The sequence below is a fragment of the Pygocentrus nattereri genome, chromosome 6 (assembly GCF_015220715.1).
Source record: "Pygocentrus nattereri isolate fPygNat1 chromosome 6, fPygNat1.pri, whole genome shotgun sequence".
Taxonomy (NCBI): domain Eukaryota; kingdom Metazoa; phylum Chordata; class Actinopteri; order Characiformes; family Serrasalmidae; genus Pygocentrus; species Pygocentrus nattereri.
The window spans coordinates 34,991,570-35,016,394 of record NC_051216.1 but is presented as its reverse complement, the minus strand read 5'-3'; the positions used below and the strand labels follow the sequence as shown (position 1 = coordinate 35,016,394).

At 41.9% G+C, this 24,825-nt stretch overlaps 1 protein-coding gene across 2 annotated transcripts; it reads right to left on the bottom strand.

Annotated features, from left to right (window-relative positions):
• Positions 1–246: 246 nt before the first annotated feature.
• ankrd50l (ankyrin repeat domain 50-like) lies at positions 247–20,037 on the bottom strand. 2 transcript variants are annotated; one of them, XM_017685230.2, is made up of 6 exons: positions 19,794–20,037; positions 15,033–15,294; positions 13,916–14,647; positions 7,865–8,112; positions 3,244–6,849; positions 247–3,072 (listed from the first exon to the last, which is right to left on the bottom strand). In XM_017685230.2, exons 3-5 carry the CDS (start codon positions 14,350–14,352, stop codon positions 3,245–3,247), a joined length of 4,290 nt encoding a protein of 1,429 aa, XP_017540719.1. In that variant the 5' UTR covers positions 14,353–14,647; positions 15,033–15,294; positions 19,794–20,037; the 3' UTR covers positions 247–3,072; position 3,244. The 2 variants fall into 2 exon arrangements, with proteins under 2 accessions (XP_017540719.1, XP_017540718.1); XM_017685229.2 differs by lacking the exon at positions 19,794–20,037 and adding an exon at positions 16,886–17,214.
• Positions 20,038–24,825: the final 4,788 nt, after the last annotated feature.

Below are 24,825 nucleotides of genomic sequence, written 5' to 3'. Positions count from 1 at the left end.
TTTCTGTGTGCAAATCTTTGTGTGTATGTATGTAGGTGGCTGCTAGGCTCTGTTTGCTTTAGGGGATTTATGGAAGTAGCAAGCAAGCAATAAAAATGACAGAGAGAGAGACAGAGAGAGAGACAGAGAGAGAGACAGAGAGAGAGACAGACTGTCTACAAAGAATGACTCATGAAAAAATATTCGACATTTTGTCACATAGTTAGAAAGAGAAAGACAAGGAAATGGTGAGGAAGGACTAAAAAATCTAACAGTCAAAACTTTAATAACTAAAGTTTATAGGTCCTTTAAACTTAAAACCACTGTAAAACATTAACAACCACTGTTTCAGTACCAGTTTTAACATGCCCTCGGCCACTTGGCCTCACTATTTCCCCTCGGGGGAATCCCCAGCACCATCTAAAGGGCTGGTCATTACTGTATTAGCTCAAGTAAAACATGTTAGATGAGCCTTTGGAGGGGTGAGGGATTGAGTGAACAGAAGAGTCGACAGCAGAGCTTGCATAAAAATCATTGTGTCCTTATGTCTTTCTTTTTCCAAACTCAAAAATAAAAGATAAAGCTATTTATAAGCCATAGCAATAAACTACAATGCTTAATAGTTAGCATTTGATTTGTTGACTACTCCATCTTTTAAGCATGACTGCTGAGACAACTTCAATACATCACTCTGTCTTGCTAGTTAACATGCAAGCTATGCATCTAACAATGACAAAGCGGAAGACAATACAGTACCCCAAAGTTTGTAGCCAAAGAAAACAATCATTCACAATTTTTATATACATGCTAAAAAAAATAAAAATCTTACACTGCAAATTTGCAAGGCTAAACGATTAGTGCACTTCAACTAATCAGCTGAGTGTTCCACGTCTGTTTGTCCTGTCCTTTCCTTGTGCTGCGAGTACAATCATAGGTGTAATGCACGTCAAAGTAGCAATTTTTAGTTATTAGGATGTTTTAAAAAGTACTGATAGAAGACCCCAGTACAAAGTATCCAGACATTACTTCTAATTAGTACATTCAGTTCATTAAATTTGGACCTATTGCTGACACAGCTGTTTAATCAAACACGCATAGCTTGTATAATCGCTATAGAAAAGCACTGGCAATACAATATCTTGCTCTAGGGCACCGTTTCTCAACCCTGGTCCTGGAGGCCCACTGCCCTGCACTTTTTAGTGTTTTCCCTGCTCCCAACATGCCTGATCCAACTAACCAGCTAATTAACAGTCAATAATTGAGTTAAAATAGCTGTGTTAAGGCAGAGAAAGAACTAAAATGTCCAGGACAGTGGGCCTCTAGGACAAGAGTTGAGAAACACTGCTCTAGAGAGGGTGCTCATGAGTCTAAAATCACCATGTCCAATGCTAAGCATTAGCTAGGGGGCTATAAAGCCCCTAGCATTTAGTCGTTTACCAGTGGAACTGCTTTCCCTGGAGTGATGGAGCAACTAATATTCAGTACTTGACCTCACTAAGGCTCTCATGGCTGTATGTAATCAAATCCTCACAGTATTGCATCTACTGCAATACCTTCTTAGTAGGCTGTAACTTCAGCAAAAGGAGCAAAACCCCCTTATTAATATCGAGACGAAACATTGGATAATCAGGTGTGTACAAATGTCTGAACATACAGTGTACATTCAACTTTTTTTCTTTTTTTTTTGAGAAAACATGTTCATAGCAAAATGACCAGCTTAAATTACTCTGTGTGAGTAAGAAAGAGAGAAACATGGTAGGATTGTCTCCTGAGCTCCAGGCAGATTTTCCACAGGTGAAGTTTTGTTTCTTTCAGTGTTCCCTTCTGTTACGGTCAAAAGCCTGTACCGCTGTGCCAGTAAAAAGGTAATCATTTATGAAAAATTATGAACATTCTTATTTACCAATCACAAGTAGAGTTAAAGATGTACTTTAATTAAAGAAATCCCATTAAACTGTGACAGACAAAACACTATAAACAATGTAAATTACATCTGGCAGAATTTTAAATTCTTTTTTTTGTGGACGCTCTCTCAGGTGTTTATGACCCTGTCTATTATCCTTCAAATGCATTCTTTAAATGTCAAGACCTATCCGACTTCTTTGTTGCCTTTTCTCCAACTGCAATCTCTCTTTTCATTACTTTGTCTTTTTTTCCCCATGTAATAAAGCCTCAGTTTTTAGTAGTGCAGTGTAATTAGAACCAGGTGTGCTGATTCAGTGTTTAGGGGAGAGAGAATGTGAATCACAATGAGTAAATAACTGAAAACATAAATACACGCTGATGAAAAATACAGCATGGAAACATCAATGTTGGCAAAAAGTCAAGTCAAAACAGAAAAAGCCAACATCCATCCTTAAAAATAGTCATCACTGATGACCAAAACAATTTCTAAAAGGAGTACAAAATCCTCTGAGGGACAGTTAAGAATGCTATGTTTTTGGTGATGTATTGATGCATGAGCCCTTTTTGGCAGCAGTCCTTCCAGCTCTGGGCACCACAATGCTGGGGTGCATTCCAGAGAGAGTGAATGAATGAGTGAGTGGTCCAAGATTAGAAGAAACAGTGTTACTGTCGCATACATTGTCTCTCTGTGCCTGTCAATTTCCTCCAGAACTAGAAGACATCTCAAAAGTTTCATCAAACACACTATGTGTGAACCAGCTAGAACAAATTTTGAAAACCTCTGCAAGACTCCCTGCTGTATGTGTGCTTGCAAACTCCTTTACGACATATTTTAGTTCATTTTATTGTGTTCTGTAATTACCTACGCTGTATAACATTTTCCTGTGTGTCACTGCAATCCATCTGTGTGTTCCCGTGTAAGAATATTTTCCTGTGATTGTGTGTATATGTATGTGAGAGAAACTGTTCCCCATGTTGACAGGACGTAAAAGAAAATGTACGGAATGTACACAGCATTAATCTTTGAAGTCCTTTGGTTCCTCTTTGTTACTTTTGCTTCGCTGGTCTTGCAGGAGGTCAGAGTGTGGTGGGATCTCATCTACCATATCCCTCCAACCTGAGTGATTCACACACTGCAATTATCCACACCACCCTCCCCTCCTTGAGCTCCAAATCACCAAGGGTTGCCTACAAGAAACAAAGTTGTCATTAGCATTCCAGACATTCTCTCCCAGTAAACTGCAGAGTAGACACCCATGAACAAAGTATTTCTTACTTTTCATTTAGTAATTATTTTTAACATGTTGAATGTCGCACTGAATAAATAGCCTTCTTATATGTCTAAGCATAATCTATTACCTTAGAGCGGTGTTTCTCTCTTGTAAAGTGCGGCACTGGTTGGTCCCTCAAACTGCAACTTGATTGCCTGTTTTAGGTTGAGCTGGGGGTCTGTGGTTGTGATGTTGAACACTGACTCTTCAAGTAAGGCACTATGTGGGGACATGGCTGTGTGGTCAAAAGCTGGGGAAAAGGATGTTTTTTGAAGACCTGTCCAGTTATCTCTTTGTGAATGGGGCTGGAGATGAAGAGGAGGATACCCTAAAGGTGGAGTTTCTCTACTTTTTGGCTGCCTAATGGCCCCCTCTTGGTTTGGTGTCAACCCCAAGGACACCATTACTGAGTTCCATTTGTCTACTCCACTTCCAACTTGCTGAGGGCTCTTTACAAACTCATCTTCAATAAATTGGGGAGTTTTGGATTTCAAGAGGTAGTCACCAGCTTCTGGAGACCCAAGCCCTTTAAGAGGTACATCTGATTCATGTAGACCAAGAAAGGTGCATTGTGCATGGGGAGGGTTAATTTTGGGGACAAGCTTCTGCTTGTTCCTGGCAGCACTTCCTTGAAGGCTGGCAGCATTTGAACCTGGCAGAGGCAGGGTGGATGGCCGGCTGCGACAACGGGGAAGTGAGTGTTGCTGGATCTGCTGAGTAAAGCTCAGGGTGTCAGCAGGGACAGTCTGCACAGTAGCCAGAGAGTGGCAGGTAGAAGAAGAAGTCTGAGAGCCAGGCACTGAATGGAATCTCTCAGCTGTGGAGGCTGGGGAGCAAGAGGCTGACAAAGAAGCTGATGACGTGGAAGAAGTGGTTGGGGCTCCATTGGCACATACCTCTCCAGAACTGACAGAGGTTTGTGTCTTGACTGTGGATGAATGAGAGGAGGAGCCTGGAGTCCCACATGGTGAGGGTGGTATGAGTCCAGGGAATGGCTTTGCACCATAGCTCTCCAGGAGACGCACAATATTGAAAAGACCTCGCTTTCCTGCAACTTTTACTGGGCTACGCCCATAATGATCCACATGGTCTGGATTTGCACCTTTTTCCAGAAGCATGGCCACAATTTCAGCATGTCCCTCCTGAGAGGCGATGCTAAGTGCTGTGGCACCTTGCTTTTTGCAGGCTAGAGCAACATTAACCTCCCTGGCTCTGAGGAGCAGTCTGCCTGCAGCTGTATGACCCCTCCATGCCACAGAGTGCAGTGGAGGTCGACCCTCGGAGTCTAGTGCATTTGGATCTGCACCATGTCTCAGCAAAAGGCTGATACCTTCAAGGTCACCTTGCCAAGCTGCTACATGCAGTGCTGTTCGCCCATCAACATCTCTTGATTCCAGTGGGACACCCCCTTTCTCTATGAGCACAGTAGCAATATCCAAACGACCTTCTAGAACCAGCAGATAAAGAAGAGGTCTTCCTTCTGCATCTCGGACATCAGTGTCAGCTCCCCTTCTCAGCAACAGCTCTACTACTTCGGTATGCCCCTGCAAGGCAGCAGTGCTGAGAGCAGAGTGTCCATCATACCCTCGATGATCGATGGGTGATTTGCGGTCTAGCAGGAGTCTTACTGTACTGCAGTGGCCCTCCTGTGCTGATAGAATGAGGGCAGTCCGGCCTTCCACATCCAGCTCACTCACCCTTGCCATGCTGCCTTGCTCGGTTAAAACAACACAAACACTCTTGTGGCCCTCACAGGCAGCTGCATGCAGTGGCGTCCAGCCAAGATCATCTTTGTGATTCTCATCTAGCCCTCGGTCCAGCAGAGCTCTCACAACCTCAGTGCTGCCTTTAGCTGCAGCCAAGCAAAGCGCTGTGCGACCTTCTCCATCAATGCCATCTACTGCTGCCCCCCAGAATAGCAAGCGATTCACTGTGCCTGCATGCCCCATGGCTGCTGCTGCAAGGAGGGGTGTTACAGCAGAAGGGTAGACTCCAGCACTCTCGTCGACATCTGCCCCAGCTTCTAGGAGGAGTTCTACTACTTCCTCATGGCCCTCATAGGAGGCCAACAGTAAAGGGGTCATCTCATCTCTATCCTTATGCTCTGGATCAGCACCCCTTTCCAACAGCAGACTTACGACCTCTCCATGTCCTCTTCCGCCTGTTGCTGATGGCACACATAGAGCAGACACTGAGAGAGCAGTGCGCCCATCCCCATCTGCCAGGTCCACTTCTGCACCTGCATCAAGCAGAATCTCTACTGCTTCTTTATGGCCCATGTAGGCTGCAGCAATGAGTGGAGTGCGCCCTTCATGGTCCATGCGATCCACTTTAGCACCATGGTTTAGAAGGGTCATCAGGACCTCCTCATGACCCCCCCAAGCAGCAGCTCGCAAAGCTGTGCGACCATCTGGATCACAACCATCCACTTCTGCTCCTGCCTCAAGAAGCATCTTTACAGCTTCTTTATGGCCACCCCATGCAGCTGAACGCAGGGCAGTCCATCCTTCGCTGTCGACATGCTCCAGTAGGGCTCGAACAGCTGGAGTGTCACACCCCTGGTCCTGAGCCCACTCCAGCAGAATTTGAAGCACACTAACGTAGCCCTGCCTGGCAGCAAGGGTTAGGGCCGTCTGACCATGGAGGTCACTCAGAGAAGGGTCTGCCCCATGACACAGCAGCAGTGCAGTGACATCCACAAGCCCTGCATGAGCCGCAGTAGACAGCAGTGTCCGTCCATCTGATGGGTCTATACGGTTTACGCTGACCCCACTGTCCAAAAGTGCTCGCACAGAGTCTTCTCTCTGCAGCGCCCGCCGTACTATTCCTCTTCCTCCACCCACACACTGCACACCTACACTAGCACAATTGTCTGGGGAACAGGTGGGAGGATACACTCCACTCTTCATCAAAAGCTGTAGCACATCCTGTTGGACCAACACTGGGGTGTTCAGGGGCTGAGAGATGTCAGTAGAACCAGTTCTGAGAGTGGGAACACCATTCCATATCATCCACAAAGCAAGAAGAGATGTCTCCCCAGCATGGATTCCACTGCTGAGTAGATGGTGGCCCAGCTGGCATACCTCTTCTGTGCCAAGGCTTTGGGCTCTGAGTGACAGGTACATGGCAAGTGAAAGGTGACCATCCTTCACACTGCACAGAAATTTCTGTGTGCAGTACTTCACATCGGTTAACCACTCTGCAAAGCTGCCATGAAATAGAAGTTTACTGTCCTCAGGCCCATCCACAATCAGTGGTGCCAAAGCACGCATTAGTGACTTGAAGTCCTCACGTCCTAGACAGTTGTCCCTGGTATGTGCAGCGATGTAGAGCTTCTCAGAATCGAGAGGTCGTGGGGAGGCCAGTATAATGTTGAGTAATGGTCTAACATGGACAAACAGTCTGCGAGGAAAGAGCCGCTGACAGAGCCACAGGTACAGACCATTCAATGTGCCTGGAATGTCCCGGATCTCTCTCAGTCCTACCAGACCACATGCTACACCATCTAGCACTTGCTCCAGGAAAAGGAAGCAGCCGCCACTCTTAATGTGCAGCAGGTTAAGCATATCAGCTGTCTCTGGCGTGAGCTGCCGGCGCAGTGCCCCCTCCTGATCCAGCCTCCGCAGAATGTAATGCTGAACATCCCGTACTGCTGCAGGTTTCCTCAAGTCATCTAGACACAGCTTCCGAAACCCTGCAGAACAAAGACAGAGATGAAATTGGAGCGTGAAGGACAAAAAAATTTAAAGAATACCAGAGGGGAAGTATGGACAAAGGAATGATGAAAGAGAAAGCTGGGCAACATGCTGAGCTTCCTCCAAGTTCTTTCTTTTCCTGGCAGACTGACTACAAATGGGAAGGGTTTAAATCTCCACCCATCCCTTTGAGGCAACTGCAAACTTTAAGTGAAGAATCTAAGACAGCTGCAGGCTGAAAGGATGTTTAGGACTACTTTGTAATAGCCTTAAAACACAGTCTTTACATATCTTTAACATATTAAGAACATACAGAGCTCATATGTCTTCTTGTTCTATCTTTTTGATAGGGAAGTCTAATGAGTGTGTTGGTCTCATCTGTTAAAACCAGATCAACTCATCTGAAGGATTATGAGCAGATGAGAACAAAGGAGCAAAAGATATATGTACAGGGAATGCACTGAAAATGGCATTAAAAAAAACAAAACAAAACAAAAGACTGCACTTTATATTATATTATTGCTGTGGCTGGATTTGCAAACAAGTCCCTGTGATCCATGTGTGTATCTTCAGTAAAGATACTTGACAGCCTATGGCCAATTAGCTTTGATGATTGTGGACTTACTTTCCTGAGTGCAACATCAAATGGCATTAAAAATTTCCAATACCACTAATTAAGACAAAACTCTCTGCCCCTCTGAAAACTGAAACACTGCTTCAGGGATTCCAACATTCTTGTTTTAAACATGGAACCGTGTTCATTACAGACAACTTTGCATCAATGTTGTGTCTTATGCCAAAAGCTTGTCAAAGCTTTGTTTTTTTGAACGTAGAAAAGAACAGAGCTGATGGAATGATCAGAGAGATATTACACTTTACACATGATATTTTGCTTGCAGTGAGTTTGAAGCAAGTGGGTGTAATGAACCTGGCTTGAACTCACATAGTTCCCCAGGACTGGATATAATAAACCTGGTTTGAACATGCATAGTTTCCAGGACTATATATGTGTACCTGAGAACATTTTGCAGACAGCTTTGTTCTGTCTGCGTGCAGAGCAGACCAGGAGAATCCAGGGAGGGAATAGCTGGAGGTGCCTGAGGAGAAGATCTGCTATTGAAGTACTCTGAATGGCCATGGCTCCAGTTGTCAGCCCCTCACTAGCCCCAACATATCCACCGTAACCAGCGTCCAAAGAGTCCACCACTATGTACATGCTCTGAGCTGGAGAGGGTAAGGAGAGCAAGGGCTCGAGGATTGCTCTAAAGGAAGATAAGAGAGAGAGAGAAGTTTTTTTTTTAAACAAAGCTGTTATTCACTCTTAATAACGACTATCAAAAAGTGTTTGGCATTCAGTTTTGGAGTCTGCTTTGCCAAAGGAAGCACACAACATCAAAGGTCCATGGATAAATAATTCCTGGATAACCAAGAACCAAGGTCACAACTAAGTAATTTCTGTTTGAAATAAATGTCCATACTCTACAGAGAACACTTCCAACACCAAGTTAGCTGCTGAAAATTGTACTATATTCTTATCAGACATCCTTTTATGCACAGTTATGGTCTTTAGTCAATTCAGGAATCGGGATTGATACAATGTAACTTTATGCTACATAACATTTTAATTTGATGAAGAAGGGGGGGGTGCAATAACAAATGAGACAATTGAAAGAAGGAAGGGGAGAGAGGAAGAGGGGGGCTAACAAAAGAAACATTAGGAAGTGTAAGCGACAGGGAAGTAGGGGAGAGGAGGGAGATGACAGAGAGGGAAATAAATCAGGGGAGGGGGGAGTGTTTTAAATGATTACAGGAAGCAGAAAAAAGATGAGATGCCACCGTGCAGGAATGAAATTCATGTCAGAACAAGGCAAATCAGAAATTCATTCATTTTGAAATTTAGAATGAAACCAGCCCTCCTTTTTCTTCAACAGCATTTATCACCCCTCCAACGCCTCCTTCCTTCACGCTCGCAATCTCTTCCCACTTGTCTCATCCTCCTCCTTCTGGCCTGAGGTGTGGCTGATGTGGCATGGTGAGTCAGTGCTATGGAAGCTCAGAGATTTCCTGTGCCTTCATGCACGCTGGGAGACAGCTAGATGTTGGCACAGCACCAATGAGCATGCTGCTCCCTTATCAGACTCACACTGCAAAAAGTACCAAAGATAAGAACACTCAGATCAAAGCTTGGCATCCTTAAATACAGCGGCCCTCTCGACTACTCACTTCAACATGTCACGCTGAAACTATGGAATTACTGCACCTCAGTCACACTGCCTATCCTCAACTTATCCTTAGCCAAATCATCACTATTTACTTGACGACAACACTTTACAACTATGCTCCAGAAGCACAGTAATTAGCATCCATCTAGTCACTGCAATTATAGATGAATCATGTTGGATTTGATCTACTCCAGTCAAACTTTGCCTTTCATCTCCACAAAACATTTGTTACTCATGATGAGCAGTCAGTGTTAAATGAGGTCAGCAGGGCCCAGGCAGCTTAGCCGCAAGTACATTTTACAATGAACAGCATTTATATAAGTAAACTCTTAAAAACAAAGGTGGCAAAAAGGGTTTTGTACGATGCTGTAGAGCAACCACTTTAGGTCCTTTAAAAATCTTTCAATGCATAGTCCTTTAGAAAACCATTTTTGTTACGAAGATGTCTGACTGTGCAAACCTTTTAAAATGTAAAAAACACCAGCTAATATAGAGCCTTTGAAAGTATACAACATTCTACACAATCACAAATCTCTTTCAAACATCAATCAAGAATTAAAAAGGTGGTTCTTCTGTGGCATCCATCAAAGAACCCTTTGTGGCACCTTGTTTGTACAGTTTACCATATCATCTGCTTTTCCTGGTTCTCTCTTTGTGCTTTTCTCCTGGGGAGTATTTCACAAAGCAGGTAAACCAACTTAAGCTCAAGGTTTTGGACTGTACAATAGAAATGTCCCTCAGTTCTTTTCCTATTGGACAGGTTTTTCCTTAGGCAAAAGTTTTTTTTTGTTTAAATTAAATTATCCTCTAGACTCTGAAGAAGCAACCATGATCATAATCATTACAACAGTTTGGCAGCCCCTTATCTCTAAAATGTGTGCATTCATAATTTGATAAGAATGACACATGGCGCACAGCCAGGCTAACAAACCCATTAATCTACTTCCTGTGCCGCTCTCTCCAAATGGCAGAGGGCAAAGGACTGTGGGTGAACCTTGGCCTCTGTAAAGACTAGGTGCACTGCTTAAGTGCATGACCTTTTGGTTTACTACTGGGGAGAGGGAGGCCTGAGCATGCTGTGGTTCAAAGGGACAGTCAGAGTGGATGACCTTACATATTCCAGCTGGACAGTGGAGCAGATGAGGCGATTGGAGAGCTTGAACATTCAATTGTAAATTACAGTTCTTGTCACCCAAAGCACAGAGGGACTTGTTTTTATGGGTCTTCACTGCCAAACCTCTCCACCAGAACCTTAAACTTTGACTGCTTTCAAAATGGCAAAGTTTCATATGACTAGGTAAAAGAGTTTATGACAAACACATACAAATACTTAAACACAGTCCTAGCAAAATTCATGAAACTTGGCTTGCAGTATCATTAACAGCAGCGTTTCTATCCAAAGCATTTTTTTAGAAAAATGTTTTGATGCTTCATTAAGTTTGCTGGTGTAGGCTATGGAAATTTTGTGTAATATTTTATGAACGTTAACAAGACTCTGGTCAGTTTTAATTTTAACAGAAAAAAAATGTTTGCTTTTCAGGAAAACAATGACATTTACCTTTTTTTTATTAAATTGAGATGCAAATATGTAAAGCACTACATTGCTAAATTCAGTTTAAAAAGGCACTTTGCAGCAAAAACTGCAAGCATTACACAGCATTTTCATTTTAGTGCTTGTACTTTGCAGAGAAAGTTGATTGAAATGTAGCTATTCGTGTATTTAACACTCCAAAACATTGTGATGCCACAGACAAACTACTCTTGGTTCCTTGAACAACAATTCAACTAAGAGAAAAGAAAGAAATAGTTTAATTTTAATGTTTATTACTGTGCAAAAAACAGACCACCCAGAATTATTTTCCAGACTTTTTATGCAATTGTTTATCTAACCTTCTTAGACATCTCCTGAAAAACTTGTACACAATGGCTGTTTTTACTGGGAATTCAATAAATTACAGGCACTATCAAACTTTTGCAAAGTATTGCGCATGTTTTTGAGTCATTTCTACAAAACAAAGGTTTGGATATGACAGCGATCCATCTAATACCCTGACCTTGTTCTTTTTCTATAAACTCAGGGCTATTCCTAGTTGAATGAGCGGTACCGTTTTGACAATAGCACACTCGAGCTTGTAAATCAAAAACAAAATGTCCTCACAATTCAAACTCTGTTTATAGCTGAAACAAACTCAACCTGGTCACATATCTGTACATATACTAGGATTCTAAATAAGCAATGAATGTGTAGTAATAACGAGCTGTTTACATCTGACAGTTTGTTTTTAAAACACAGCAGAAGCCTAGAAACACAAATAAAATGCAGTGGAGGTTCTCTCGATTCCTTGTTACACATTTACACACGTTTTCTTGCTTGTGCTAAACAGAAAACATCCTAGCATTTTGTCAGTTTGTGTGTGAAGTGTGTGTGGAATGTGGGGCTGTACCTCAGCTCTGTGATCAGCAAACAGGGAAAGCTAATGTTAGCAACAAGCAAAGGCTCGCTAGAGAGAGAGAGAGAGAGAGAAAGAAAACAGCAACAGACTTGTCAGATTGGCGACCTCACCAACTGGACCCAACCTAACACAGAAGGGGCACATTTTTTCGGTCTTTGCTCCCCCTCCCCACTAAAAAGGGTCATAAATAGTGTCTGCCATTCATGCCATTCAAAGCCTATTGTGATAGCTGTGAATAGGCTGCATTATTGGGTCGAGGGAGATAAATAAATAAATACAAGTGCCAGGGAACTCGAACAATCAGCCCTTTCCTGTCTTTGACATAGAGAACGTCTTTCAGGGGGTACCAGACGACAGCTTGGTGTCAGAGAGGAGAGGAGGATAAAAGTGAATACAAACAGGGTTTAGCCCAGATGCACTGACAAAATTGCCACAAGAGAGGTTGGTGCTTCAGTACACTTAAGCGCAGACAAAACATTTCAGCTTTTGACATTCTGATGATGCACACCACATAAGCTTTTATTTCCCTATATGTGGATCCCTGATGTAAAAACACAAGAACACTACAGTGAGATATAGTAGCTCTGATTAAAATCACCAAGCACCTCAGCTGGCACAGATTATCTAATACCAAACTCACTGTCACTTTTTTAATACAGTGTTTAAGAAAAACATGATCTTAATGGCAATAATAACTGTAGTATATTAAGATGTGTTTGGGTTGTTTAGTTGACAAGGCAACATTAGGGAGATCTTTAAAGTGTAGTTTTACATGCGGAGCTAAAGGGAATTGCAAAGGGAGAGTGTTAGCTGGAGCTGGAGCTGTGAAACATCAGGGTTTCTCACAGGAAAACAGACCAAATATGAAATGCTGAGAGACCTTTCAAAGGCAGACAGCAAAGAGTCTAGCAGGGATTTAGTGTGCTAACAACAGAAGCGCAGTATGAAAGAGATTTCGGAACAGCTTGAAAATTGAGAAAAAAAAAATCATTGATATGAAATAATTAGTGAGTGCCGGGGGGGGGGGGGGGGGGGGGGGCAAAGGGTCAGTACATGTACTGATTTCTTTGCAAGGCATAAAACACCCATAATAACAGGAGACATTATCCAGGACGACTTACACAACTGTTTGTCAAAAGATTTATCCTTCAAGTGGTGCAAACAGGCCAGAGTCTAATGAAAAACCCATGTTAAGCTAAAACAGCTTCAGAAACAGGACCAATGAAAACATGGGCACACAATACAAAAAGAGTAAGGTTATCATTGAGTGTATAATTAATGTTAATTTACTTCTTAAACAGATACTCCGTACAACGGAAAATGTAACCATCGCTACATCTGTTGCAAACATGCTCATCAGCATCCCACAGCTGTGCTGCTGTAGTCTCCAGAGTGAGATCTGATTCAAAAGCTATGAAAACTATTTTGATGATGTGTCTTGAAGTTGAGAGGAACTGTTGAAAAACTACAGCTGCTTTTATTTTATGTCTTTGAGGCTAGGCTTTTTTTTTGCTGGTGAACGCAAAAGGAAGCCGGATAACTAGCATCACTGCTATGAAGCTAAATACCTTATGGCAGCTGTATAACTGTAGAAGTCATCAAACCATCCCTATAATAGAGAGAATGGACAATTTAAATTACAAATTACTCATCAGATGAGTAGGGCAACAAGTTAAAAGCTAACATTAGCTGGGTAGCTACATGGCTATGTAAATACTTCGATTCAGTTTGGCCTCGTTTCTATTGTAGCAAGGGTGAGGAATTTCTCTTCTGCCTCAGTTTTGTGTGTGTGTGTGTGTGTGTGTGTGTGTGTGTGTGAGAGAGAGAGAATGCTAATGCTAACCAATAATGGTTGACATATCAAGAATTTTCATTGGTTTGATGTAGTTGCAAAATGCATGCTGAATACTGTATTACGAGGACTTTGATGAACAGAAACAAACTTTAAACCATTGTGAATTCTATCAAACTATTGCGTCTAATTGAGCTACAAAAAAGTGCATTAAAAAAAGTGCATGACTTTAAATCTGAATTCACTTTAAAGAATTTAATTCTTAAGCAATGTCATTGAACATCCTAAAAACTTTTTAAATCTTGTATTTAATTTACCTAAACTTAAGTATTGTGCTCAAATTGGCCTTGTGGACCTTGCTGCCAGTCAATCAAAAACTTGAATGTAATAAATTAGAGAGAAAACAGAGCAAAATGTAGCAGGAAGGAAATGTAAACCAGAGATAAAAAATGCAGGCTGAAGTCCATTAAAGGTGGAATATGGGCTGCGAGAAACCTGATCTTGAAATCTGAACCCGGCCACCATTTGAGAATAGATGTCTGAGTAAAGTCTCGACAGGTTAGGGCAAACATTTCAAGCTTTAATCTGAAGAACTCACCTTTTAAAAGTGTCATCTGGGTCTCGCTGGCAGTGAACTGGCTCCAGGCTGGCAGCAACAGAGGTGCTGCTTAACATGTGGCTGTAGCTGGGTGCCAGCAGTGGACTGTCCCGTAGCTGCTCCACAAGCCCGAGAACAAACCTCCAAACCGCTGTACTGCCTGCATCCTCCTGCTGACAATAGTGCCAGGCCAGGCACCGTGATGCCAATCCTGCTGCTCTGCCTGCTTCTGACTGAGGCCACACCAGCTCTGTGCAGAAGGCCGTCTTACCCGTGCCTTGACCTCCAGTCACCAGAACCCCGGGCGGGCAGTGGGTCGAGTCCTGCACCCCTCTGGTGGCGTCCCGCGCCTCCAGGCATCTCTTCAGCTTCTCCAGGGCCCATTCCCGACAGTGGAACCGCCGACCCCGCAGCAAGCTGGGGCTGGAGCCCCTCATCTGGACTGGAGATATGGAGTGATGATGGCCCTCGCGAATGATGGACCTTGCTCCATGCTACAAGAACAGCAGCACAATTGATACTGCTAAGAGTTAACAGTTCATTTTGGAATCATCGAACCATCCATTGGTTCAGTCTTTTTGCATAGAAAATCATACAGTGCTGAGCAGTTGTGCTGAACTGAAAAGGTAAATTTTTCCCAGCTGTGAAGGATCCGAGAGTGTCCTCAGATGGTTCCTGGTTACAGGTGCATTTTGGCTCTGCTTTCATTAGGATTATGGCTCATCATGTTGCCTGTTGAAAGGACACACCACACATAAACCTAAAAGTCCCAAAGCAGAGCAGCTAGCTTGCTGTTCCAGCTGACACTGTACACTTACTACTGCTACACTTAAACTTACTACACTACACGGTGCCTGTGTGTGTGAAGTTGAATGACATGAATGAATGAAAGTGCCTTCACTTTCTATAGATGAGTCCTGTCCCAGAACATACACTGACTCAGAGTGAGCGAAGGAGTTACTGTTCCTATTATTCATCAACATTTACAAAAACATGAAATTACCTGTGCTTTGGCAATATTGTACTTAACACAGTCATGCAAATAAAACTGCCTGAACTGAGAGACAGAGAGAGAGATAGAGAGAAAATGAAACAAAAAAAAAGCACAAGCTCTTACTTTATCTCAGATACTGATCTCTTTGTCTCTTTTCCCTCCTTCCTTAACATGCTCCCAGTGGTCTTCAATTCCAATGTTTCTCTTACTGCTTTCCTTCATGTCTGGGAGTCCGTCTGCGTCCTTCTGTCCTCCCAGCAGGTCTCACGGGTTAGGCTGACAGGATTGGAATCTCCTCCTTCTTTCACACACACATACACACTCTGGCTCTCACAGCTGCTCACCGGTTTTTCTTGTTCTCCTTTATCTCCTCCCCTCCTGTTTCCTGACATGTCAGGACATGAAGCAATGAAGCAGAGAGGAAGAATGAGAGAGAGAGAGAGAGAGAGAGAGAGAGAGAGAGAGAGAGAGAGAGAGAGAGAGAGAGAGAGAGAGAGAGAGAGAGAGAAACATGAGTTTGAGTGAGTTATGGGAGCTTGAGGTTTGTTTTGGGGTCAAAGTTTGTCCATAGACGGGCATGCTGCAACTTAGCGGCTGCCGGTCTTCCTCTTTCTCTCCCAAATCCCCCAGGAAGAGAGAAGGAGCAAAATTTTCTTTTTTGCTCTAAATATACACATCACATGCTCACAATTCACTGTAGGCCATAAAACAGAAGAGTGCCTCCACTGTACCACCGAGTGCCTCATTCATTCCAGCCAGGGACAGACTGCTGAAAACCTCCCTCACACAGGCATGTGCATGTGTGCATTTCAAATTATGCACGCTATGCAATGCTCAGTTAAGAAAATAAGCCAGTTACTGCAGACCAGATCTGTATGTAATGCCTCACTTTAGTCCACTCTAGATGTTTTGTCTTATATCTATTCAGTGCAACTCTACTATTGAGACAACTGTAACACAAACAAACACAAAACACACACACACACACACACACACATCATCTAAACCACTTATCCTTCTGGGTCACGGTGGGGTGCTGGAGCCTATCCCAGCTGTCATCAGGCGGAAGGCAGGGTACACCCTGGACAGGTCACCAGTCCATCGCAGGGCAGACACAGACATACACATTCACTCAACTGTAACAGATTCTATTCATTCTAACCCTAATCCTAACCTTCATTTCAACCAAAAACTAAATCTAATCCTAACCCTAGCACGGCTGATGATCAGATGACTTTCACTAGTTTACCATTTATGATTTTCTGTAGATAATCTGAAGGGGACTGTCTTAATAAAGTGTGATCACAATCTATTCACAGGAAGCCACACCTGTAACATACAAACCCGTTTATCAAATCCCAGCAAAGCTTAAGTACAGCTTACCTGGACTCAGACACGCCTATGGGCAACTCAGTACACACCACGTGTAATGTGACCACGCCCGTCGTTTTAACTGTCACCCTCCTACCATGGACGCATTTTTTACATTCTTTCTTTTATACTTGCTTTTTATGGGAATGCCCTGCAAAAAATGTCACGCCAAGATACAAATGGGTCATCCACAACATTAACACCACATACACACATACAGACCAAACAACTAACAGACTAATGAAATGTGAACGCGAGCTTCAGGCCTGACGTAATATATCGACTACACGGTGTAGTGCAGTTACGGGCTGCGTTAACTAGAGAAAGCGAAAGAGAGACATTCAAAGCGAAAAGAGACACAGGCTCTCCTCCTCCTTTCCACCGCTGGCTGATCCGTCCTCTCTCCGTCTCCGTCCGTTTCCAGTCGCGGTAAAATGCGGGCTAAAATGACTGGAAGTTGACTCCTCCAGGCAGGCTACAGGTGCCCCAGCTAGCACAAACACTAACAACCACCACCATCCACCGGAGGTCTCAGTCCGACAAACGGTTGTGTAAATTCACTCAAACACTCACACACTGCCCAGCTTCGTGTACGGATATCGTACCTGCTATCTCTCCCCTGCTTTTGCTCTTCCTTCACAGCTCATGTCGACTCGGTCCTCGCAGAGCTCTTCTACCGTCTCCGGAGGCTTTTACCGGTGTTGTGGTGGTTGTTGTTGTTAGCCTACTCGAGGCGTGGTGTCATTTTAGCTTCATTAGCTTCTACCTTAACTCCAGCAAGCAGTGTAGCGGTTCGGTCGATGCTCACTGCAGCACACCTCTGAAGAAGATGCGAGTCGGTTCTTCGAAGTTAATTTTTTTCAAATTCCTCTGCCGTCGACATGCCTGCATCGGTCCTGTGGTTCGCCAGCTCCAACAGTTACTCACTTAAAGCCTCCAGCGAGTTTCAACGCCAGCACGCAGCCTCTCTTAATAATCTCTACACCAAGTCCAGCTGTGCCCACAGTTTTCGATTACAGTGTTTCAGTAGTTTCACTTAAATCTCGCTATTATCAAAAATGTTTTGACATTTTATTTTTGTGTAAAATAACGCGAAACTACACTGATCATACTTCTGTATTTCAACAGTTTATTGCATGACTTTTCTAAGAATTAAAAAAGAAATTCCTTTCTCTGTCTTTGTGTGACAGGGTAGGCATGTTATACTTGACGCATACTTGTATTAATGTGGAAACAGATATAAATTTGGGCGTAGATGTTAATGCAGTTTTATTTGATAATATATACATAAATCTCAAATGACAGTATATATATATATATATATATATATATATATATATATATATATATACACACACACACACATATATATACATAACAATAGAACAAATGCAACCCCATTTCCAAAAAAAGTTAGGAGGCTTTGCAATGTAAATAAACATAGAATGCAATGATATGCAAATCATGTAAACCGTATTTAAAAAAAATACTACAAAGACATATTAAATGTTGAAACTGATGAATTTTATTGGTTTTTGAAATATATTTGCCCATTTTGAATTTGATGCCAACGAAATGTTCTAAAAAAGTCAGGATGCTGGCTGAATGGCAGCATATGTTGCCAAAACAGTATATATTGTTCAGCATTAATGCTGCCTTCATCGCTGTGCATGTCACCCATGCCATGTGCACTAATGCCTTCCTATACCATCATGAATACTGGTTTTTGAACTGAGCACTGATAAACTAAACAGCCCAGAGGACACAGTGTCCATGATTTCCAAAAATAATATCAAATGTTGATTTGTTGGAGCACAGGACACTTTTCCACTTTTTCCCTCAGTCGATTTTAAATGAGCTCAGGCTCAGAGAAGGTGGCAGCATATCTGGGTCCTGTTTATATATGGTTTCTTGCATTTGCGGATGCAGCGACGAACTGTTTTCAAAGACAATGTTTTTTTAAAGTGTTTCTGAGCCCATGCAGTGCTTTCCACTGCAGAAGCACGTCTGTTTTTAATACAGTGCCACCTGAGGGCCCAAAGATCATAGCAGAAACAGAAAATACTGTTTTTTGGCATTGTCCTTTATAAACAGAGATTTCCCCAGATCCTCTGAATCTTTTAATGTTATTTTGTACCATAAATGAAGAAAAGCAAATAGCAAGTTCTTTGCTATTGTATGTTTAGAATATATTCTTGAATTGTACTATTTGATTGTGCAGTCTTTCACAGAGTGGTGAACCTCTCTCCATCTCTGCTTCTGAAAGACTCTCTGGGACGCTTTTTTATATTCATATCATGTTTCTAACTTGTTGCCAATCAACCACCAGGAGTTTTTTTTAGCTTTACCAATTTTTGTTGCCCCCATCCAAACTTTTTTGGAACGTGTTGGTATCAAATTCTAAATGGGCATTTTTCAAAAACAATAACATTTCTCAGTTTTGACATTGCATGTTGTCTTTGTGCCATTTTCAATTAAATATAGGGTTTAAATGATTGGCACATCATTGCATTTTGTTTTTATTTACATTTTGCCCAGCGTCACAACTTTTTTGGAAATGGGGTTGTAAATAAATCATAAAATATGGCCTAGGTAAAAGTTTTCAAAGAGATTCTGGACCAAGATAAAACATTAATGAGTGAGTTATGGCAATGGCAATGGCCCGACTTTGGCAGCCACAATTAAAATGTTTCATGGTATTCAGACTCTAGGCCACATGTGGCCCACATGCAACCTAACATATCAAATGTTTGTACCCATTTCCAGTGTGGGCCAAAAGTGTTTTATATCATAGTTTCGGTGAAGAAGGAGACGTGGGAAACATTGCGATTCGAAGACAATTGCTTTTTAATTGAACAGCAAATGATAACTGCTGCTCAGCATTAACCAAGCAGCCGGGATAGCAAGCATCCCGCTTCTAACCATGCAACTGTCCTTCATGGTAGACAGTTAACCTACCTAACTACTCCACAACTCAGCACAGAATAGTACAACCAACACTCCTGCACATGTAAAGCTAACAGCAACAACTTATTTACAATAAATGTCTCTCCTACTATGAGTCCCACCCTCCTACAACACTGTGAAAAATGGTGGGATGCCACATAGGCCCCCTTCAAAGGTTAGCTGGCCTGATGATCCCTCAAAGTCTGAGCATAGTCCCTGGGGGGATTCTGTAGGGCAGCCACTCCCCCGTTCCCCACCTACTGTAGCCTCTCCGCAGCAGGGTTTTGAAGTGTCCATCCTCCCATTAAACACAAATACCACATGCACCCCTAGTCCTCTCTCTGGACTCCATTGGTGCACCTCAGCGGAGAGATTGAATGCTGCATCCTCCTCCCTAAGCACTGTGAAACTCCTTGCATGCTGCTTGTGTGAATCCCAACTGACATATATTGTGCCATCTCAGCTATTCCAGTGGCAGGAATTGCCCCAGCATTAACTCCTTCTGTGCCTGAACACTGATTATACCTGTCGGATCATTACACTAGGCTCTGCCGCCAGCGTGCCTACCTCCTCTTCAGGAACTATACCATGGGCGCCTGCCGAAGCATTACTGGAGGGCTTGTGGTCAATGCTGCCAAGCTGCCACACTGTTCAGCCAGCAGGTCTTTCCGGCCAGACTTTGTCCTCCTTGTCCATGCCTTTTTTGAAGTCCTCCAGCCAGGCTCTGCTCCTGGGTCTCACAGCATTGCTTTTGCAGTCTTCACTGCCAGTCCTTACAACACTGCTTCTTCTTTTGTGGACTTCTGCTGGGCCTGGCCTTCTCAGCTGTTCACCTCTAACTTTGTTGATGTCAGAAGTGGGATGGCACCCCCCAGCAGTTCCAAGAGGAATAGCGCTTTAGCAAACCCAGAGGTGCATGAAAGATTGCACTTTAAAGTTGAATGCTCTTTTACTGCCAGGCTCCTACGGCAATGAAAGAGCATTTCTTTTACAATTTCTTTACAATATGTTAAACTCAACAAATATACAGAAATTGTGCACTACAATTTTCAGAAAATACCAAATTTGTGTTTTCTGTCAAGCAGGAGTGTCCAAAGTCCTGCCCGTGGACCACTGACAGATTGGCCACTTCACAGTGTCTTCCAGGTTTGTCAAATGCTAGAGAGCACTCCTGAACGGGTCCAAAATGAATGGGTTAATATGGAACATTTGAGCAAAATCATAGTTTGTAAATGCTTTTTTACATAGAAGAATGCATTAATTATCTAAACACAGAACAGCATAGAACATTTTAACAATGCTGTTATATTTTTGAATGCTTTTGAGCTCCAGTTGTAGGAGTTTATAACAGCACTTCATGTATGTTCGTGCCATCAGTGAGTGCAAACTGCTTCACTCAGCCAATGAGCTGATCAGCTCACCAATCAATCAGCACTCAGTGGTAGTAATGCCAGCCAGTCAGATTATGGCTGAAACAGGTTTACCATTTATATTTTCCTTAGAATTGGATGCTGTCCTCACTAGTACATTGAGCAGGCAGCAGAAAGCTAACCAGGTATCTGACTAAAAAATAAAAGATATTTTTATATTCAAGCCTTTATGTAAAGTGTTACTTAAAAATTGAGACGTAATTATGAAGACTGTTATTCACACGCCTCATACAAGCAAAAAAATTGTCTATATTTAAACTACTGCTGAGATTAAAAACCTATATAGCACCAAGCTAACCTACTGTGGTGAACCAATGAGAAGCATTATCGAAGCACTTGTTTAAAAACAGATTTTTACATTAGAAACTGCCTTATCAGATTCTCAAAGTAAACACAATTAAAAAGTTGAAATAAAATGAGCATTTGAGTACTTTGTTTGTAGGCTTTAAAATCTTTCCTGTAGATGGTCTGGCAGACCTGCAATGCAGTTTAAATTCTTACTTGTTTTTTGGGCCTCAGTTTGTCTTCATTAGGGTTCAGTTTTGGACCCTGAATTTTCCAGTAAAGAACATTCTCAATGAGTTTCATAGTTTCTTTAGAAGTATGTTTTGGGTCATTTGACATCATTCCCCAATCTCTTTCTAAGCTTTTCTTAATTTTTTTTATGAAAAAGGTTCTAAGAAAAAATTTGCTTTATATTCCCAAATAAGAAAACAGTGATGAATGTCAGAAACTTTGTGAGAACTGCATGAGAAGAAATTTTTTCTTAATAACATTTGGTGAATGAAGCCCTTTGTCCTGTTGCGAGATGAGCTTTGAAATATTCACTTGGATCTCAGCTGGAATTTTTCTTCATGACTGAACTTCATTCAAACTGTTCATTTTAACAGATCTAATGTTCTGGTTGTGTCACTTTTCTTATTTATTTATACAGATTTTTCTTCTTCATGAGGCACCTCTTCACTTCACTTCTTTGGTCCTCATGTTGAAAGATAACAGCAAAAGACACTAGATGAAAATGCCACATCTAGAATCAACTTAACTTTTTATGCTAATACAATCACTTAAATCACTTTTTAAAAAAAGAGCTAAGCCAAGCAACGCTGCTATAAGTACAGATACAGTACTTTTTTTCAGCCTAAACTAAAGGCCTAACAACAGTTTTGTCCTGTTTTGGAGAGAAATCCTTTGTATCTGTTCATCTGCAAGGCTTGAAATAGGAATTGTTAATAGGCCAGTCATGTTCCCATTTCCTTACAATCTCTGCTGAATTAATATTAGGTCTATATATCATATTGTACAACAGTTAGTGCTGACTGTATAATCTGTTTGGTTGAAAAGTGTTCCATTTGTGATAACAGCAATTTTTTAATTATGATAACTGTATCATTCTGCTACACACTGGTTGCTAAGTAACAACTCACTACATGTCACAGTTACATTTCTTGTCATCTGGATGGTACCCTCAAGGGTACATTTTCCGTACCTTTAGTTGAGCAACATAACTGTAGCATGTTTCACTGCAATTATAATATTTATGGTGCATTGATTCCACTCTGCCTTGTTTCCAGCATTTTTATTTTATTATGTTTTAAAACAGGCTATGAAATGTTTTAAAACAAGTAAAAATACATACCTTTGCACTGGGAAAAATTTATTAAAGGTATAAAGTCGGTCCTTTACAACGATTGTTGTACCTTTGAAGGTACTCTTACATTGTTTATACTGTGCTGATCAAAACATGTGCTCAGTACCTGTTATGACAGTGTGTGACAGCAGAACTACAAATTCCATATAATGAATTCTGACCAGGCACATGCACAGATGCCTGCCCTTGGCCTTTTGACCTGCAAGTGCCCTCTTGGTTGGTGTGTAAAATAACTGTATTGTAACGTCCTGCTTCTAGCTTGCACTACCAAACTAGCTTATGGGAGGGGCGCTCTCCCAAGAAAAAGTGTGATTAATGTTGTTTTATGGGCAGAAGTTTGCATCTACTGTAGAGTCAAGAGCTATGGCTAGTAGTGACTTTGCCTGCTGTCTCTGGCCGTGTTATGTGCCTTTTGCTGGTGTTTTAATAAACAAGTACTACTCGCAGCAGAATTATGGCCTTCTCTGTGTCTTACTCTAAGCAAACACCACAGTGATGTCAGAAGTTGGATAGGTCTATCTCAATGCCACAGTATTTTATATTGCCTCCAACATTCTTCAAGCTCATTTTCAGTGAGATGAGGCTCAGCATTGGCCCAAGAATAGAATTGTTCTTCAAGATTCATTGTTCTTGGGTGCCCCATCTGGTGCAGTAACGACTGCCTGTGGGTCTCATCAGTAATGTTGATGTTTCACGCATCAGAACAGTGCTAGAAAACTAAAATCTACTGATAAGCTCTTTAATAAAATATCATATCATATTTCACAATATGGTCACTTTTAAAAAAAGCAATTAGGGGTTTTGTCAAGTCTATGTCAAGTCTTTCATTATTCTGTAAAACATTCATACAAGACTCTGGAACTCTTCAATAGAGCTATGACCAAATACTACTGAGTGATTAAACAGTGCGGTGCACTAGGAGTGGGGTTTCAAACCTCTACTTATATAGTAATATCTTCTCTTTTGGCTGAATTAATCTGAAAAATTTGTAACCTATCTCTCTTGATATAAGTAATTACAATATACAATTATTTATGTTGCTTTTCTGCTTTCAGTTCTTTGCTGTTGTGATGTAGCACTGATTTGTCCAATGAGTATTGCATAAACTTATTTACCCTGACCATATACATTCATGGTACCATATTTAAAGATCTGTTTTTGAGGTCAAGCCTCAAAAGGGAGGAAAACGTTTTATATGGGCATAGACAGCAGTTGGTTTCAGCTTGTCTAGTAAATTTGCACAGAATTTACATATTTTTATCAGTTAATGATTCCGCTGCTGCTGTGGTTAACTATTTACCAACGGTCTGTATCATCAATAATAAGGCTCTATCCGTCTCTCTCTTTTTCCCACACTCAGGCGTTTTTGCTCTTAGTAACTCTGCATATCTTTATATAGCTTAAAGCCCCCATGCAAACCCATAGAAGAGAGTTAAAGTGCATAGTGGAGAGGTCAGAGAGAGTGCATCTCTCTTCTGCAACGGTTTCCCTGCAGAGCACAAGGCCATGTAAATACAGAAAAGACAAAGTTTGCAGATGTCAAATATAAAAGGGATTGTGTGCTAGAGAGGCCATGATGAGAGCTGTTGTGATTCACTGCAGAAAGGCTCACTAACTCGTCGCTCTCCACTCCACTGTCCATCTCCCCTTCAAACTCTACTAGCAGATTGTCCAGTTCAATAGCAAATCCAGCAATGACTTGTTCTGTGAATTTGTATTGTACTGAGGCTAGAAATGTGCAAATCTGCTCGAAAAGCCACAAGTCACCAACACCTGGACACTGCTTTACAGCAGCAATGCTGAATCATACAAGAAAAAGAAGAAAGAAGCAAAAATGAAGAAGAAAAAAACGTGATCACAAAGCACACTGCATGAACTGGAGTCTCACTGATTTAAACTTCTAACCCTGATGTTTTTTTCATTTGCCTTCTCTGTTGGCTCACCTAAAGGTAGAACAGGAGCAAAAGAGGCATTAGTTGGACAATCTCTGATCACCATAGAGATTGTGTGGGTGTTTTATTATGTTCATCTCCTCAGGCCTACAAGTCCTTCCTAATCATAAAGCCAAGTAAGGACACCGATATTAAAATTGTTTTCATATGAATCACCTGAAGAGGACCTCAGACATAATTGTGGCTGTAGTCCCTGGCTCTCTACATGAGCACTCTCTCTCTTTCTCTCTACCTTTTGTTGGGGGGGGGTTATTTGAAGTTTGCTGACCTTGTGACCTCCCATTGGTTCAGCATGTGCTCAGTGAAAATATAAACATCCATTTCACCTTTCATGTTCTGTGCACTGAACATTTAGAGCCATATGCAAACGTTTGGATGCCCCTGGTCAAATGTCATGTTCTTTTTAAATGTGTCCTCTTCTATAGTGAACACAGTTCTGCACAGTGCACTGCCAGTATGTATATATTGCGGGTATATATCCAAAATAGTAACTTTACAGGAGAAGGAAAAAAATCTACTTTACTTATAATGTAAGTCAATGGAACAAGACTTTTTTTTCAAGTCATTTT

Excerpts from the sequence above, each read along its gene's own strand:
- ankrd50l (XM_017685230.2), bottom strand. The coding sequence starts at position 14,352 with ATGAGGGGCTCCAGCCCCAGCTTGCTGCGGGGTCGGCGGTTCCACTGT. Across the intron at positions 8,113-13,915 it reads CCAGATGACACTTTTAAAAG|AGCAATCCTCGAGCCCTTGC; the intron begins GTGAGTTCTTCA and ends ATCTTCCTTTAG. Across the intron at positions 6,850-7,864 it reads TGTCTGCAAAATGTTCTCAG|GGTTTCGGAAGCTGTGTCTA; the intron begins GTACACATATAT and ends TTTGTTCTGCAG.